Here is a 15,095-nt window from a genome sequence, read left to right as displayed (position 1 = left end):
GTGGTGGAAGGCGTAAATACAAATCATTCTTTCATTCTTCCCGCACTAGAAAACAGCTTTGTGTGAGCAGGATGAAGGCAGCTGTTCAGTGTCATCCTTCCAGAATAGAAACCCTATTGTCCCCGTCACGTTCAGGGATTTCAGACCATTCTATTATGGGAGGACCTGGGTGTAATGTGTTAAAAATGCTACAACTGAGCTAAATTTAGTTCTCAAGGGGCTAAATTCATAGGGCAGCTTGGCTTTCAGGTGTGAACCAGCCTGTTGTAGACAATGAATGATAATTTGATATTGCAGTGATCATTCACACTAATTGCTGCTGCGTCAACTATATTCATTTGAACTCAGCAAGTTAGGCTGAATTCTGCTCTCAGAGGGTATTTAGCTTGACTAAAAGCTGACACTGGAGTCAGGCTTTTAAGAAAAAAAAGAGAGCTGGGAAACCTAGGAGGCAGTCAGCCAGCAAATAGCTGCAATAAGGAACGGTACCATAGTGGTTATGTTACTGACTAGTAATCCAGAGTCCTGGACTAATGATCCAGAATCAGACCACGATGAGCCCAAACACCAGCAGCACCAACAACACCACCAACCTTCTCCGCAATCACCTGAGGCTGCACAGGACACAGGGCATCAGCACCTGAGCACATTGTTGCCCGGGAGGCCAGGGATGGCCTCATCGTGGCCAGATTTACTTAACTTTACGCTGTACACACTGGCTGCCACATGAATACATAGGATATACGGCACAGAAACGGGCCCAGCCAGTCCATGCTGGTGTTTATGCTCCACTCGAGCCTCCTCCAGTCTTTCCTCATCTAAATCTATCAGCATAACCCTCTATTCCCTTCTCCCTCATATGCTTATCTAGCCTCCCCTTAAATGCATCTATACCATTCGCTTCAACCACTCCCTGTGGTAGTGACTATCATATATTGATGGCCTCTTGTTATGTTCATAACCTTTCATAATTTTAAAGACCTCTATTAGGTCACCCCTCAGCCTTCTTTTTTCAAGAGAAAAGAGCCCCAGCCTGTTCATCCTTTCCTGATATGTATACCCTCACATTTCTGGTATCATCCTTGTAAATCTTCTCTGCACCCTCTCCAGTGCCTCTATATCCTTTTTATAATATGGCGACCAGAACTGTACGCAGTACTCTAAGTGTGATCTAACCAAGGTTCGATACAGGTTTAGCATAACTTCCCTACTTTTCAATTCTATCCCTCTAGAAATAAACCCTAGTGCTTGGTTTGCTTTTTTTAATGCCTTGCTAACCTGTGTCACAATTTTTAGTGTGCCAGGTTGGCACCACCCCACACCAACACCATAAAGCATCGCTACAATGACCAAGCCATTCTTTTCACACTCATCACCGTTGCCGGGGGGGGGGGGTGGCAGGCGGAGTGGAGGGGGGTACCGTTATGTCTCACCATTCACTGCAGCTCACTAAGCCACTTCCAAAGGTGCACACAAATCTGTCTAAGTGTTGAAAATAAAGATTTCAATGTTTGACAGCACATTAATACAAACTTTACATAAACATTGGATAAAACACCCAAGTGGCTACCCTTGTGTGTTGCTAGTTGGTATGATTGCACTAGAATGAGGGTGAGTGTGAGGGATGGCTAGTGAGATGGGGATGTGATAATGTAGATAGAGAGGGATGGGTGGAGGTGCAAGACAAGTTGGTGTGGGTAAGGATGTGCAGGAGTAGGATAGGGAAGGCAGAGTGATGGGGATGTGATGAGAGACACAGTAGGTTGAGGTTGAGTGTGGCTTTGTATGAATATTTCGTGATCTAATGAGTTCATTGAAAGTTTTGCGCCACTGCATCCAGGTCCCCCCGACGACATCCCTGCTTGTGACCTCCTCTGCAATCTCTAACCAGGCTGTTTTGGTCTCCTGGGGAGGTCTCTTCCGCCCATCAGAAGGGAGGAGGACCTCGCTGCGTGCTCTGACTCCCTCCATAAGCATATGGAGGGAGTCATGGGAGAGCCTGGGTGCAGCCCTCTGCCTCTGTGCAGTCATCGTCAGTGTTTGCAGCACTTCAATGCTGTAGAACACGGACAGCACAAACATCAAAAGTAAGATGGCCATTGTCCCTTAAAGAAATCCGGCTGATGATGCATCATGAATGACGTCACCAGACCTGCTTCCTCTAATTGGGCCGAGAAATGAGCTGGGCGGGCTTAACAAGCCCTATTAACGTAAGTTCATCTTGGACAGCTGAATGGAGCCAGCAGCGGGGCGGCGACCCGCCACCGACATTGCCTGCACTGGACCCACCCAGGTAAGTAAAATCCTGGCCGTGAGTTCAAATCTCACCACGGCAGCTGGGGAATTTAAATTCTGGAATTTAAAAAAGCTAGTATCAGTAATGGTGACCATGAAACTACCGGATTGTCGTAAAAACCCATCTGGTTCACTAATGTACTTTAGGGAAGGAAATCGGCCGTCCTTACCTGGTCCGGCCTATACGTGACTCCAGACCCACAGCAATGTGGTGTGGAGATGCCGGTGTTGGACTGGGGTGGACAAATGTAAGAAGTCACACAACACCAGGTTATAGTCCAACAGCTTTATTTGAAACTTCACCTGATGAAGGAGCAACGCTCCGAAAGCTTGTGATTTCAAATAAAACTGTTGGACTATAACCTGGTGTTGTGTGACTTCTTACACAGCAATGTGGTTCACTCTTAAATGTCCTCTGAAACCGTGAGGAAAAACAAAAAAACCTTCACCACACGGACTGCAGCGGTTCAAGAAGACGGCTCAACATCACCTTCTCCAGGGCAATTAGGGATGGGCAATAAATGCTGGCCTTGCCAGCGATGCCCACATCCCATGAATAAAAAAAAATGGGATACAAGAGAGGAATTAGAAAATTAGCTTTAAATCATGCAAGACAACCCAGTGAAGTTAGACACATGGCATGTTCATTCTCTTTTATTACATGAAGACAAGGCATTGATGGAAGCAAGTATTGGAAGAAGCAGACGGGGTCTCAGTTTAATATTTAATCCAATTATAAGATAGCACCTCCGACAATGAGACACTTGTACTGCACTCGAGTGTCAGCCTAGATTATGGGCTCAAGTTCTACAATCTTCTGGCTCAGAGGCAAGACCCAACAGAGCCAAGATGACAGTTTACTGCCTAATCCATTCCACATATGGGTCACTGGGTAAGGACAGGAGCTGGAACCCTGGCTGACACCATCCCCGCCCCCTACCCCACTTAGCCAGGGGCAAATGCTGCAGCCATACTGCAACCCCCAGCTGAGTTCAGAAAATTCAGTACAGACTGGGGATCAGCACAAATGGTCTGTATGGATCACTGAGCCATCAGGGGAGGTTGGCCCTGCTTTCCATACTATTCCCACATTTTACATTCATAGTGCCATTTTTGTTTTTTTGTTGAAGCATCGCTGCTGTCCTTACCAGGTGAGAGGAGGCAGATGGCCATCAGAAGAACATGTTCTGCTTCGTGCAAATTCAGATTCTTCAGGCCAATCTGAAATTTTATCAGTGGCTCCAGCAACTCCAGGGAATGACCAGCTAGAAAGGATACAAGAGGAAAGTGAAAATCTCTCTATGCATTTTAAAATATTCTTTATTTAAAACAAAATTCCAGGCGAAAATCTGAAAGTTAAATTTATTGGGTGGAAATCAAAAAAACAATGTTACAAGTAAACGGTCAATTTGCACATCATGTTTCTTTCTCCTTCATTCTTTTGACTTTAGGTTAGAAGACTCAAATAACCCTAAAGATAAATGATCATAAAAGGAGTTGTAATCATTTTTTGTTCCTGCAGATGCCATAAGAGTAAAGCCTGGCTTGATAGATTCACGTACTGAGTATGCACACAAAAAGGCGTCATGATGATGTAGATTAGCATTGCTATGCATGATCCTCTACTCCAATGTCCCACGAAAACCCATTGCACCAGCTTGTTTTGACCTGAGATGAAGTGAAACTAAGGCCCCAATATTGACAGGGAAGGAGCGGAAGCGCGTCTGCGGCCGGGAAACCCGGAAATGCGGAGAGCCTGCCGAATTTAATGGCAGGATCTCATTAGAATTATTTTACTCCGTTTCCCACCCAGCAGCTAACTAGATTGAGAGGCTGGCCAGCTGCCGACAGGTAAGACTGAGGTGGAAGGCCGCAGCCAGGGACCGCTGAGGACCATACCCGGCAACCGGAGAAGATCGGGGGTTGGAGTTGGGGGGGGAATGGAAAACGACACTGAAGATCATGGGGAGGAGAGAACGCTGCAGAAGGTTTGCTTGAGGTGCCAGGGGGAAGCACTCCTACTCCTGACCCACAAGTAGTGCTGGAAACGCACCTCCCGTCTCCCTTCAGCTGCCAGGTTCCCGAGCCCTGGGAAACCCGGCGCACAGCCATTAAATTCAAATGACTCGCAAAGTCGGAGGAACGGAGACTCATTTAAATATTTATAATCACTGACACGCCTCTCCAGAGCGGGTTACTTGGACAACACCAAACCCGCTGCGGTTAAATCGGAAGCAGGCTCATTTGCGGTGGGGTAGGGTCGCGTTTCACATTTTTACCAATATAACTCCCCCTCTCCCGGACACTCTCCTGTCAGTCAATGGGGGCGGGGGGGTGGTGAAGGGGGGTTAAAATGACCCCCCCCCAAGCATCAAACTCCTAATCTCAAACCTACACCCCTGCAGGCCTGAGGGGTGGAAGGGAATTGTGTGTGGAGGATGCAAATCATTCAAAGAATGAGGATGCCCTAGAAAGTGGGTAATCCACCTTTTTTTCATTTAAGTTTCTCCACACATCATAGGAGTAGAGTATACCAAAGCTGTGGCAATTCAGAAGGACACCTGCAGAGGAGGCAGACAGACCTGCCAAAGTAATGTTTGCACACAGCAGTCAAATCCAGAGAGTAACACTTAGTAAATGTGTGAAGATTACGCCACATGGCAGCCTTGCAAATAGTGCCTAGGAAGCCATCTTAAAATGGGTGGAAATGACCTCTAGGCTTCTTCCCTACAATATGGCAGCAGTATAGAATACAAATTACCACCCACTTAGCTATCCAATACTAGGCCACTGGTTTGCCTTCAGTCTTCAAACCACAGTAAACAAACTCAAGACTTCTGAAATTGCTTCATATGGCACACAGTGAACGCAAAATCTCTCTTCTGGTGTGAGAGCAACTTTCGGTAGGAACACTTCGTGAATCCTAAGGGTTTCCGAGTGAGATTATCAAATCAATAACAACCTATAAAGGCTTTCAGTTCACTAACCCTGTAAGATCTGCTGCAAAAACCAGTGGGTCAGGGCTCGAAAGTCTAGGCCTCAGCCTCGCACGTCTGAACATTGGCAACATTGACTTGTAAAGTACTAAATTAAGGTACAAATTGGGAACTAGTGACAATGCCAAATAGGTTGCTTAAAGCAGGATACCAAATCTTGACCCTCTAATGAACCAAACTCAAACAGGTCATGAAAAACTCAACAGCCGCAACAGGAAGCCAATTGAACTATAATTTTCGAAATCAGATACTGTAGAATATGTGGGACATCGCATGAGATAGAACTGACCGACTTAGTAGAAGACCACTGCACATTTTCCAATGTTAGTGGGTGGCCTGGAGGAACTAATCAAGAGCAGGTGATCTGATCTAATGTTTGTCATCTTTCAATAACCAGTCCATGAATTGGAAAGGCTCTGGGATCAGATTCAACAGAGAGGAGATACCTCTTGCAAGGCATTGGGATGCTTCCTCTACTTAATTCCATGATTTTGAGATCCACAGTTTGCAGGGCTAATAAAGGAATCCTTGTACCTTTTAACTACCTGTGGGTATAGGGGAAATAAGATAAAATGAATACTGAAACCTTTGTGTCTAGGTAAAGGAAAGATTGTCCAGCTTCCAGTCTCACACAGCCAGCATCTTATAGCAGAAACACAGGAGCTAGTTGTTGTCTGTCAAGGCAAACAGTGTGTCTAGAGATGCCCCAATGCCTGAAAAATCTCTTGGTAGATTTTTCACTCATGAGGAGGAACAGTGAGGCAACCGAGAGCATCTGCTGCTGTATTGTCTACCCCACAACTGGGATAAACAGAGGGATGCAGCCATGAGAAATCTCATGAACAGTAATGCTATGTTCGAAGCAATATCTGGAGAAAGGGTTCCACTCTGGTGCTAGGGACCTCTGGTGCCAATATCTGAGGGTTTGAGCAACTTTTGATTAAGCTTTTGCGCATTTGCAGCTTTAGCCTAAAAATGAACCTTTAAGCAATTAGTCACTATCCTCAGGAGAGTCCTGTTGCCAATTGCCTGTAGACAGACAGGAATGTCCCAAGTTGGCTGGGTGGCTCATCTGCTCCTGTGGTTGGATCATGGTTCTGAAATCAGCATGCAGTGTGCCAGATTTACCTTGGTTTTCTCAAATACCCTTCTCGATAGGAGTCTGTGGATATCCCAGAAGCAGGACCTCCCAATGAAAATGGCACGGGTGCAGTCATACCCATTCATGTAGAATGGGTTACCCACAAAGCCAGGCTAATTTTAAGATACTTTCTTTGATTATGGTTTGGGAGACCTCCCAATTTTCCCTCAGGGCGATATTAAAGCTTTGTTTGATTATCATGCAGTGTACCCAGTGCTGACCAGTATAATTGGATTGCCTTAGAAGTACTGTCCCAGGTGGAGCTAAGATATCCAAGATGAGCAGTGCTTGCCTAAGGCAGGGGTGGGGGTGGTGGTATTACTTAGCTTACTTCCATGTTACTTGAAAAGATTGGTGTAATCTATGCTTGATGTAATGAGCATTCAGCAATGGCCAGCTCAGCATGGCTGGATTTCTTAGGTTTACTGAATAATGCAGCAAACTGTATTCATTCCATATAAGCACCTTTTATGAACCCAAGACAAATTGGCAAGTTGTGATATTGCATTTAGGGGACAAGCATTGACGACATGATGTAAAGCTTCATGAATTTGCTATTGCATTTTGCACAGTATTTAAAGCCTTCAGCAGACATGCTGACCCAACTATAGCGGCTTTTACTTTGCAGGCAACGTATTGCATGGGTCAATGCTAAAGGGTGTACCATACAGCCCCCACAGTGCAGCTGGGGCAAAATCTACAGAGTGTAACATTCTCATTTGTGCGTAGCCATTTTATGCTAACACTAGCATTTTTTTTGCCAGTTATATTTGTTCTCTGTGGGGGAAGGCTTCCTTCTATTGCTACTTTTAGTGAAATCAGAGACTCATTCTTTTAGAACAGATTTATGATCTCGCTACAAGTAATGATCAGAGGAAACCTTCCCCACACGAACCACAGGATTGGTCATCGGTATTACCATGTGCCCTAAAGAGCACGTGGCTGATTTTCCTCTGCTGCATGTCCAGGGAACACTCAGAAAGAAGGGCCTAGCCCGTTAGGTCAGGTTTCCATCCCTTTGCATTGCACAGGAATTTCTTGGGAGATCGTTGGGGGGAGTGGGGGGAAACGGTTATGTGCTCATATCAGGCATAAGTAAGATCCATCCCACAGAAATGCGGGGGGGGGGGCGGAATGGTTGCCCATTTAGAGTAGCACCCAGAAGTGTGCCTTAGGCCTTGCGTCTATCCCGCTCAGATTGGATGATCCGAGTAGGGCCTGGGTGCTACCCGTTGGAGCCACAGAGAAGATAAGTACCTTCTGCTGTAAGTGCAAGTGTAGGAGGATTGGGGCTGAAGGCTTTCACAGCCAGTAGCCATTACCGCTGGAAATCAAGCCCCATAACTTTTGCGTACTTGTTTTAATAAGGACAGACCAGCAACTAATTTTCTGAAGGTTCGTTACCTTGTGCCAACTGACTCCTGGGAAATCTGAAAGAGCGACAGAAAAAACGAGATATGCCAGATTAAATTAACAGAATATTTAATTTTCTGTTTGATTAATCTAACCTACTCCTGTAAGACTGGAGACTTTGTATTAGAATTCTGGCAACAAGAGGTTTAGCGCCAGTAGCACATAAACATTAGCTGGGGAGGAGTGAACTAGCACAGCAACAAGTGCAGGTCCTCGCCTCTTCGGCCTTTACACAATATGGGAGGAGACCATGGATGGCACTGCGTATCTACAATGTCATTGCGAGTGCTCAGCATGTGGACTTCCCAGAACCTATCAAGCTAGATTGCACTCGTATGTGGAGGATGTAGAATGAATATGGTTTTGTTTTCTTTTATTGCTTACCTTTGGTGACGTCACTTATATTATATTTGAATTCATCATTTCCACAGCTCCAGGACATATCCTCCAATGTGAAGGACTGGTTTGATCGCAGCATAATAATTTCAATTGCACTTGACTTCAGGAGGGAAATTTGGTCATCCGCAGACAACTCCCTGCAGATTGAAGAAGTTCTCTCCTTAGTAAGTATTTACGCATCAGCACTTTTGTTGTAAATTAAATTTTATTGATATTTCTCCAGTGATGGGCATACACCCTCAGTTTATCTCTCCATTATTAGGTCCCACATCTCTGTCACTCAGGACAGGTGGCCATTCCGTTTCCTGGCCTCGGCCGATGTCCTCCTTGACTGGCCAACCCCCATTTGATTTTCTGCGTCCACCTCCCCCTTTCAGAGAAATGGTTGGTCTCTACCTGGCACAGCTCAGGGCTGGAACGGAGTAGAGTGAGGGGCAAGCAAACCTGAAACTTTCTGACTTTTGCTGGTGCGGGTTACTGCCCCAGTGTGTGGCATTACCACAACACCACCTCTTTTCTCATCATATTTCATTCTGCAACAATGATTTGCTAATCAGAAACATGGATACAAAAATACCAAGTTAAATGCACTTGTGGTATGGCACGGAGCCATACAGCCCAGCAAGGTCCCAGGTCTGATCCTGTGCTGAGCTAGCTCATCTCAGCTGGGGCAGCAGTAGGGGTGCTATGATTAGCCTCAGTGCCCATGGGCTAGGGAGGAGAAAATCGGTCCGAGTTCCTCAGCTGGAAAGTATGTGGGAATAGCAGGCGAGGACAGGATTGGGCTTGGTTGGGATGTTGCCACAGCCAATTAATTTGGCGATACGTCAGTGTCTAGGCTCACACATGATGAATGGTCAAGTGGGCGAGGAGCTGAAGGGCTGCCATTGGCAGCAGAACTGTACCCCAGTAAAAGTCGCTGCCTTTCGGAGAGGAGGGAAGCAAATTGAAAAAAAAAACTATTTGCTCAGTTTTACAGAGTTATAAAAGTGCCCCAGTCAGTGCTCATAAAACCATTTAAATTATGTAAGAGAAGGGAAAAGGAGAGCTCGAGCTGGACAGGACATGTCAGCTGGTGATTATTATTTTTTTGACCGCTCTTTCACAGTCATTATAATTTACAGTGGCAGCAAAGCAAAATTAGAAGTCGGGGGTTTTGCGGTCAGCTTTTGCAAATTCAGAAAAAATGTGGATTTTAAGTTAGCTTTCTTGCAGTCATCACTTATGCAGCAAATAGCAGCCAATTCTTGCGCGCATATGATGCTATATGCCAGGTATAACTCTAAAAGATTGAGCAAGTTATGATCATTTGCAAAATGTGATTGCATCCAGTGAATAGATTGTAATCTGTTAACGTACATATATGACCAATGCTGGTGGGGTTTTTTTTTTAAAAAGGGGGGGGGATTATTTTCCTCATTGAGGTGGGGGACTCATCAATAGATCCCCCTCTCATTTCATTGCCAATTCAAACACAGTCAGCTACCTCTATTTTGCAGTGTCCTATCAACATCAGAACAGTACACTTTACTGCAATGAGGTAGTGTTTTCTATTTCTCTGGTAGGAAGAATATGGAGGTCACTTATCACTTGGAGGGTGCGAGTCTAGGTGGGGTAGAGGAATAAAGGGATCTCGGAGTACAAATACACAAATCACTAAAAGTTGCGACACAGGTTAGCAAGGCCATAAAAAAAGCAAACCAAGCACTAAGGTTTATTTCTAGAAAGAAAGACTTGCATTTCTATAGTGCCTTTCACAACCACCAGACGTCTCAAAGCGCTTTACAGCCAATTAAGTACTTTTTGAAGTGTAGTCACTGCTGTAATGTGGGAAACGCGGCAGCCAATTTGCACACAGCAAGCTCCCACAAACAGCAATGTGATAATGACCAGATAATCTGTTTTTGTTATGTTGGTTGAGGGATAAATATTGGCCAGGACACCAGGGCTAACTCTTCGAAATAGTGCCATGGGATCTTTTTACGTCCACCTGAGAGAGCAGACGGGGCTTCGGTTTAATGTCCAACAGTGCGGCGCTCCCTCAGCACTGCACTGGAGTGTCAGCCTAGCTTTATGTGCTCAAGTCCCTGGAGTGGGACTTGAACCCACAACCTTCTGACTCAGAGGCGAGTGTGCTACCAACTGAGCCACAGCTGACAGAGGGATAGAATTGAAAAGTAGGGAAGTTATGCTAAACCTGTATCGAACCTTGGTTAGACCACACTTGGAGCACTGTGCACAGTTCTGGTCGCCATATTATAAAAAGGATATAGAGGCACTGGAGAGGGTGCAGAGAAGATTTACAAGGATGATACCAGAAATGCGAGGGTATACATATCAGGAAAGGATGAACAGGCTGGGTCTCTTTTCTCTTGAAAAAAGGCTGAGGGGTGACCTAATAGAGGTCTTTAAAATTATGAAAAATGTTGATAGAGTGGATACAGAGAGAATGGCCCCGATTTTCTGCCAGCCGTCGGGCGGCTTTCCAGGCGGCCGGGGGCCGAAAATCGCTGAAAAAGCGGGTCGCGACCCCCCCCCCCCGCCTGATTCCCCGCCCCGTCCGACTTTCGGACCGCCGTTTCTCCGCGACCCGCTTCAGTCCTGGCCGCCGCTGGCGGGACTGGCCGTCGGAACACAAATCACCAATTATTACCTTGTTTAAGTAGATTTTAAGGGGCCGTTGCGAAGTTGGGGCTTTCCCCACGTGAAACACGCCTGCGGGGAACCCCGCTGATGAGACCTGGCGTGAAGCTTGCCGGCTTGCTTGCTCTCAGCTGCAGGGCAATCGGAGAAGCTGCGATTTAAAGGGCCAGCACTTGTATGTTGAAGGACCTTGTTGTTGCAGGTTTGGGGCTACTTCTTCAAGGCTTAGGCACAGCTGTGGAAGGTTGGAGCCTCACAAACTTCTCCAATGTGATCTCCTGGGAAGCCCCTCTCGCCACCCTCACTCAGCGCTTCCTCAGCGGAGGCATCTACGAGAAGCATGGGACGCCTTTTTTTCCTTCCCTTCTTGCCATTAGAGGATCTCCAGCAGCAGAAGCAGAACCAGGAACAGCAGGATGAGCACCAGGAGCACCAGGCTGCTGCTCACTCACCTGAAGCTGCACAGGCCAGAAGGGGCCAGCGCTTGGAAGTGGCTTGAGAGCACCTTGCTGCGCTTTAGGGGGCCATGGGGACCCGTATCTGCACTGGCAGTCCTACTCAGAAGGACTTCCATGAAGATCTGGTTTCTCTGTTCAACAGATGGCCAACGCTCCTCAAGCGATGTCATTCTCTTATGAGCACTCACCATGTTTTCCATACCCTGGCGAGTTATCTCCTCCATGGAGGTTGCCAACCTTTCCATGGTGATGCGTTCATGCGCCAATGACTCCACAAAGGCTCTGCTCATGGTCGCTATGGACTCCTCCATTCGCTCCACACTCGCAGCGACCCTGGAGACAAAACCTGCCAGAGACTCCTGCATCTGTGCATGGAGATCCATCACCTCTTCTCTTGCGGATGGACCCAGAGGCAGAGGGTCGACATGCAGCGCAGCTGAGCTGAGCTGGCAGAGTCCTACGCCCTCCGACGAGGACTCTCCACTGCTGTCCCTGTCTCCAGAATCTGCTGAGGCTCACTTGTGAGCTGTGAAACACCAGGTGACAACACTACTCTATGTCCCGAAGGTCCCCCCCGAGGTGTGAGTGTCTGCGCTGGTGCTGGGTGCGCTTACTTCTGCTGACGCTGCGCCCTCAGAGGTTGGAGCTTCCTCTGAGGAGTCTGGCTGCACAGCCTCTGCCTCCTCCACAGTGAGGACGGGGGCTCTGGATGGTACTGTGGGGGAGTAAAGGAAGGAGTTAGAGATGTAATGCCAAGGTTCTTCTGGTGACTCCCAGCGAGTTGGCATCTGCTGACACCTGCATCCATGCAGCATTGGTCTCAGTGGGAGGCCTCTTCCTCCCTGACCTAGGGAAGAGGACCTCTCTGTGGGCCCTAACCCCATCCAATAATGCCTGCAGTGAAGCCTCGTCGAATTTGGAGGCAGCTGTGGCACTGGCCACAGCTGCTGCAGGCTCCTCTGCCATCCTGTATGGTTCGTTTGGAAGCCTTCAGAGGATGCAGTGCTTACTATGGACCTTGAAAGCACCACGAATGATGACATCATACTGTGCGGCTTTCTGACTAGAAATGGACACATGCTGGGAATTAATTGGCCACTTGAGGGAAAATTGCATGGAGCTGGCTGACACATTTTTTTGTGTGTCAGAAACCGCACATTCGGGGAAACCCGACCATTTCCCACACAAGCCAAAAATCGGGCCCAATGTTTCCACTTGTGGGGAAGAGCATAACTGGAGGCCATCAATATAAGATAGTCACCAAGAAATCCAATAGGGAATTCAGAAGAAACTTCTTTAGACAGAGAGTGGCGAGAATGTGGAACTCGCTACCACAGGGAGTGGTTGAAACGAACAGTATAGATGCATTTAAGGGGAGGCTAGACAAGCATATGAGGGAGAAGGGAATAGAGAGTTAAGCTGACAGATTTAGAGGAGGAAAGACGGGAGGAGGCTCGTGTGGACTGGTTGGGCCGAATGGCCTGTTTCTGTGCCATATATCCCATGTAATCACATCAGCCACTCTGGAGGGCTGTTAATGCTGAATTGCAGGCAGTTTTGCGTACAGACCAGTACCCAGTAGGAACTGGGCCGAGACTGGCCACACTCATTTCATGTAGGGCTCATGCAACCTACAACAATTTACACTTGTATAGTGCCTTTAATGCAGCAAAGCATCCAAAGACACATACCAAAAGGTGAAAGAATGGACACTGAGTGCAAGTTAGGAGAGATGACCTATGGTTTGGTTTAAATAATAGATTTTAAGGAGACTTTCGAAAGTGGCAGGATGAGTTGCTCTGGTACTGGTAGTGCTGTGAAGAGTGGTAATGCACAGTAGACCAGAGTGGGAAATCTGAGCTGGGATTTAGGGCTGTAGGAGGTTATAGAGATAGGATTGGGTAGAGGAGAGAGGGTAAAAGAGGGTTGAGTGGTCTAACATGTTGAATGTGAGAAGTCACACAACACCAGGTTATAGTCCAACAGCTTTATCTGAAATCACAAGCTTTCGGAGCGCTGCTCCTTCGTCAGGTGAAGTGAAGAGATGAATATAGGCACAGCATATATAGTCAGAGAACACTGCCAGATGATTACAGGTAATCTTTCTAACTGCCCTTTATCCCACCTCGTCAGAGAGATAATCACAGCAATCAAAGGTGTGGATGGTGTCCAAACAGGTCAGTCAGGAAAACATTACATCAAAGAACAATGAGGTGGGGTCACCAGGGGTCAAATGTTGCAGATGCTGGGGTCTGTATGAAAAACAAAAAACAAAGTACAATAAAAAAAAGAAATCACGCCACACAACCCTGCCACGGCAACCTCTGCAAGACATGCCAGATCATCAACACAGATACCATCATCACACGTGAGGACACCACATACCAGGTACATGGTTAATACTCATGTGACTCGGCCAACATTGTCTACCTCATACGTTGCAGGCAAGGATGCCCCGGAACATGGTACATCGGCGAGACCATGCAGACACCGCGACAACGGATGAACGGACACCGCACAACAATCGCCAGGCAGGAGTGTTCCCTCCCAGTCGGGGAACACTTCAGCAGTCAAGGACATTCAGCCTCCGATCTTCGGGTAAGCATTCTCCAAGGCGGCCTTCGAGACACACGACAACGCAAAATCGTCGAGCAGAAACTGATAGCCAAGTTCCGCACTCATGAGGACGGCCTCAACCGGGATCTTGGGTTCATGTCACGCTACATGTAACCCCACCTGACGTAGAGTCATCCAGACTCAAGTCGTCGTTGGTTTGTTCTCTCTACACAGATGCGGCCGGACCTGCTGTGATTTCCAGCAAAAAATTTTTTTTATTTTTATATTTTTATTATTGTTGTTTGTTTGTTTTTTGTTTTTCATACAGACCCCAGCATCTGCAATATTTGACCCCTGGTGACCCCACCTCATTGTTCTTTGATGTAATGTTTTCCTGACTGACCTGTTTGGACACCATCCACACCTTTGATTGCTGTGATTATCTCTCTGCCGAGGTGGGATAAAGGGCAGTTAGAAAGATTACCTGTAATCATCTGGCAGTGTTCTCTGACTATATATGCTGTGCCTATATGCATCTCTTCACTTCACCTGACGAAGGAGCAGCGCTCCAAAAGCTTGTGATTTCAAATAAAGCTGTTGGACTATAACCTGGTGTTGTGACTTCTCACATTTGTCCACCCCAGTCCAACACCGGCATCTCCACATCATAACATGTTGAAGGCTGTGGAGAAGTTGGGGAAAAGAAGAAGAAATAATGCACTGAGGTTGTTGTCAAAGAGTATGTCACTGGTGACTGTCCAGAGCGGTCTTGGTGCGGTGGGTGGAACTGAAACTAGACTGCAGGAATTGTAACAGGCAGTGATAGGACAGGTGAGAACAGAGCTAGGTTACAATATTTGAGGACCTTAAAGAGGAAAAGCGGGTTAGGGTTAGGGCAGTAGTTGGAGAGGGTGGAGGAGTCGAGGTGGGCTTTTTAAGGAGGGGTTATAAAGGCAATTTTGAAAGGGGGGCATTCAATGCACATGGAAAGAGAAGAGAGCCACCTATAATGTCAGCAATCATGTGGTCAAGGAGAAGTAACTGAGTGATCAAGGGTTGGATTGGTAAGGAATCAAGGGAGCAGGAGCTGGATGTCATGGAGAAGATGAGAGCTGGGGAAGATGGGGAGAACCTACAGGGTTCAGGGCTAGGCAGAATGGGAGGAAGATTTTGAAGACAAAAGAAATCAATGAG

At 46.9% G+C, this 15,095-nt stretch overlaps 1 protein-coding gene across 1 annotated transcript in view; it reads right to left on the bottom strand.

Moving 5' to 3' along the window:
• The window catches only part of LOC147096957 (vitamin D3 receptor B-like), a 287,363-nt gene that overhangs the window by 23,185 nt on the left and 249,083 nt on the right, over positions 1-15,095 (bottom strand). Inside the window, exons 9-10 of the mRNA XM_085972648.1 lie at positions 8,230-8,381; positions 3,444-3,560 (exon numbers count right to left, since the gene is read on the bottom strand). Of these exons, the coding sequence (XP_085828774.1) occupies positions 3,444-3,560; positions 8,230-8,381 (269 nt within the window). The remainder of the gene's footprint in view (positions 1-3,443; positions 3,561-8,229; positions 8,382-15,095) is intronic.

The sequence above is a fragment of the Somniosus microcephalus genome, chromosome 33, assembly GCF_052327205.1.
Source record: "Somniosus microcephalus isolate GS21.2 chromosome 33, FLI_Smic_1.0, whole genome shotgun sequence".
Lineage (NCBI taxonomy): Eukaryota > Metazoa > Chordata > Chondrichthyes > Squaliformes > Somniosidae > Somniosus > Somniosus microcephalus.
This window is presented reverse-complemented; position numbering and strand designations above follow the sequence as displayed.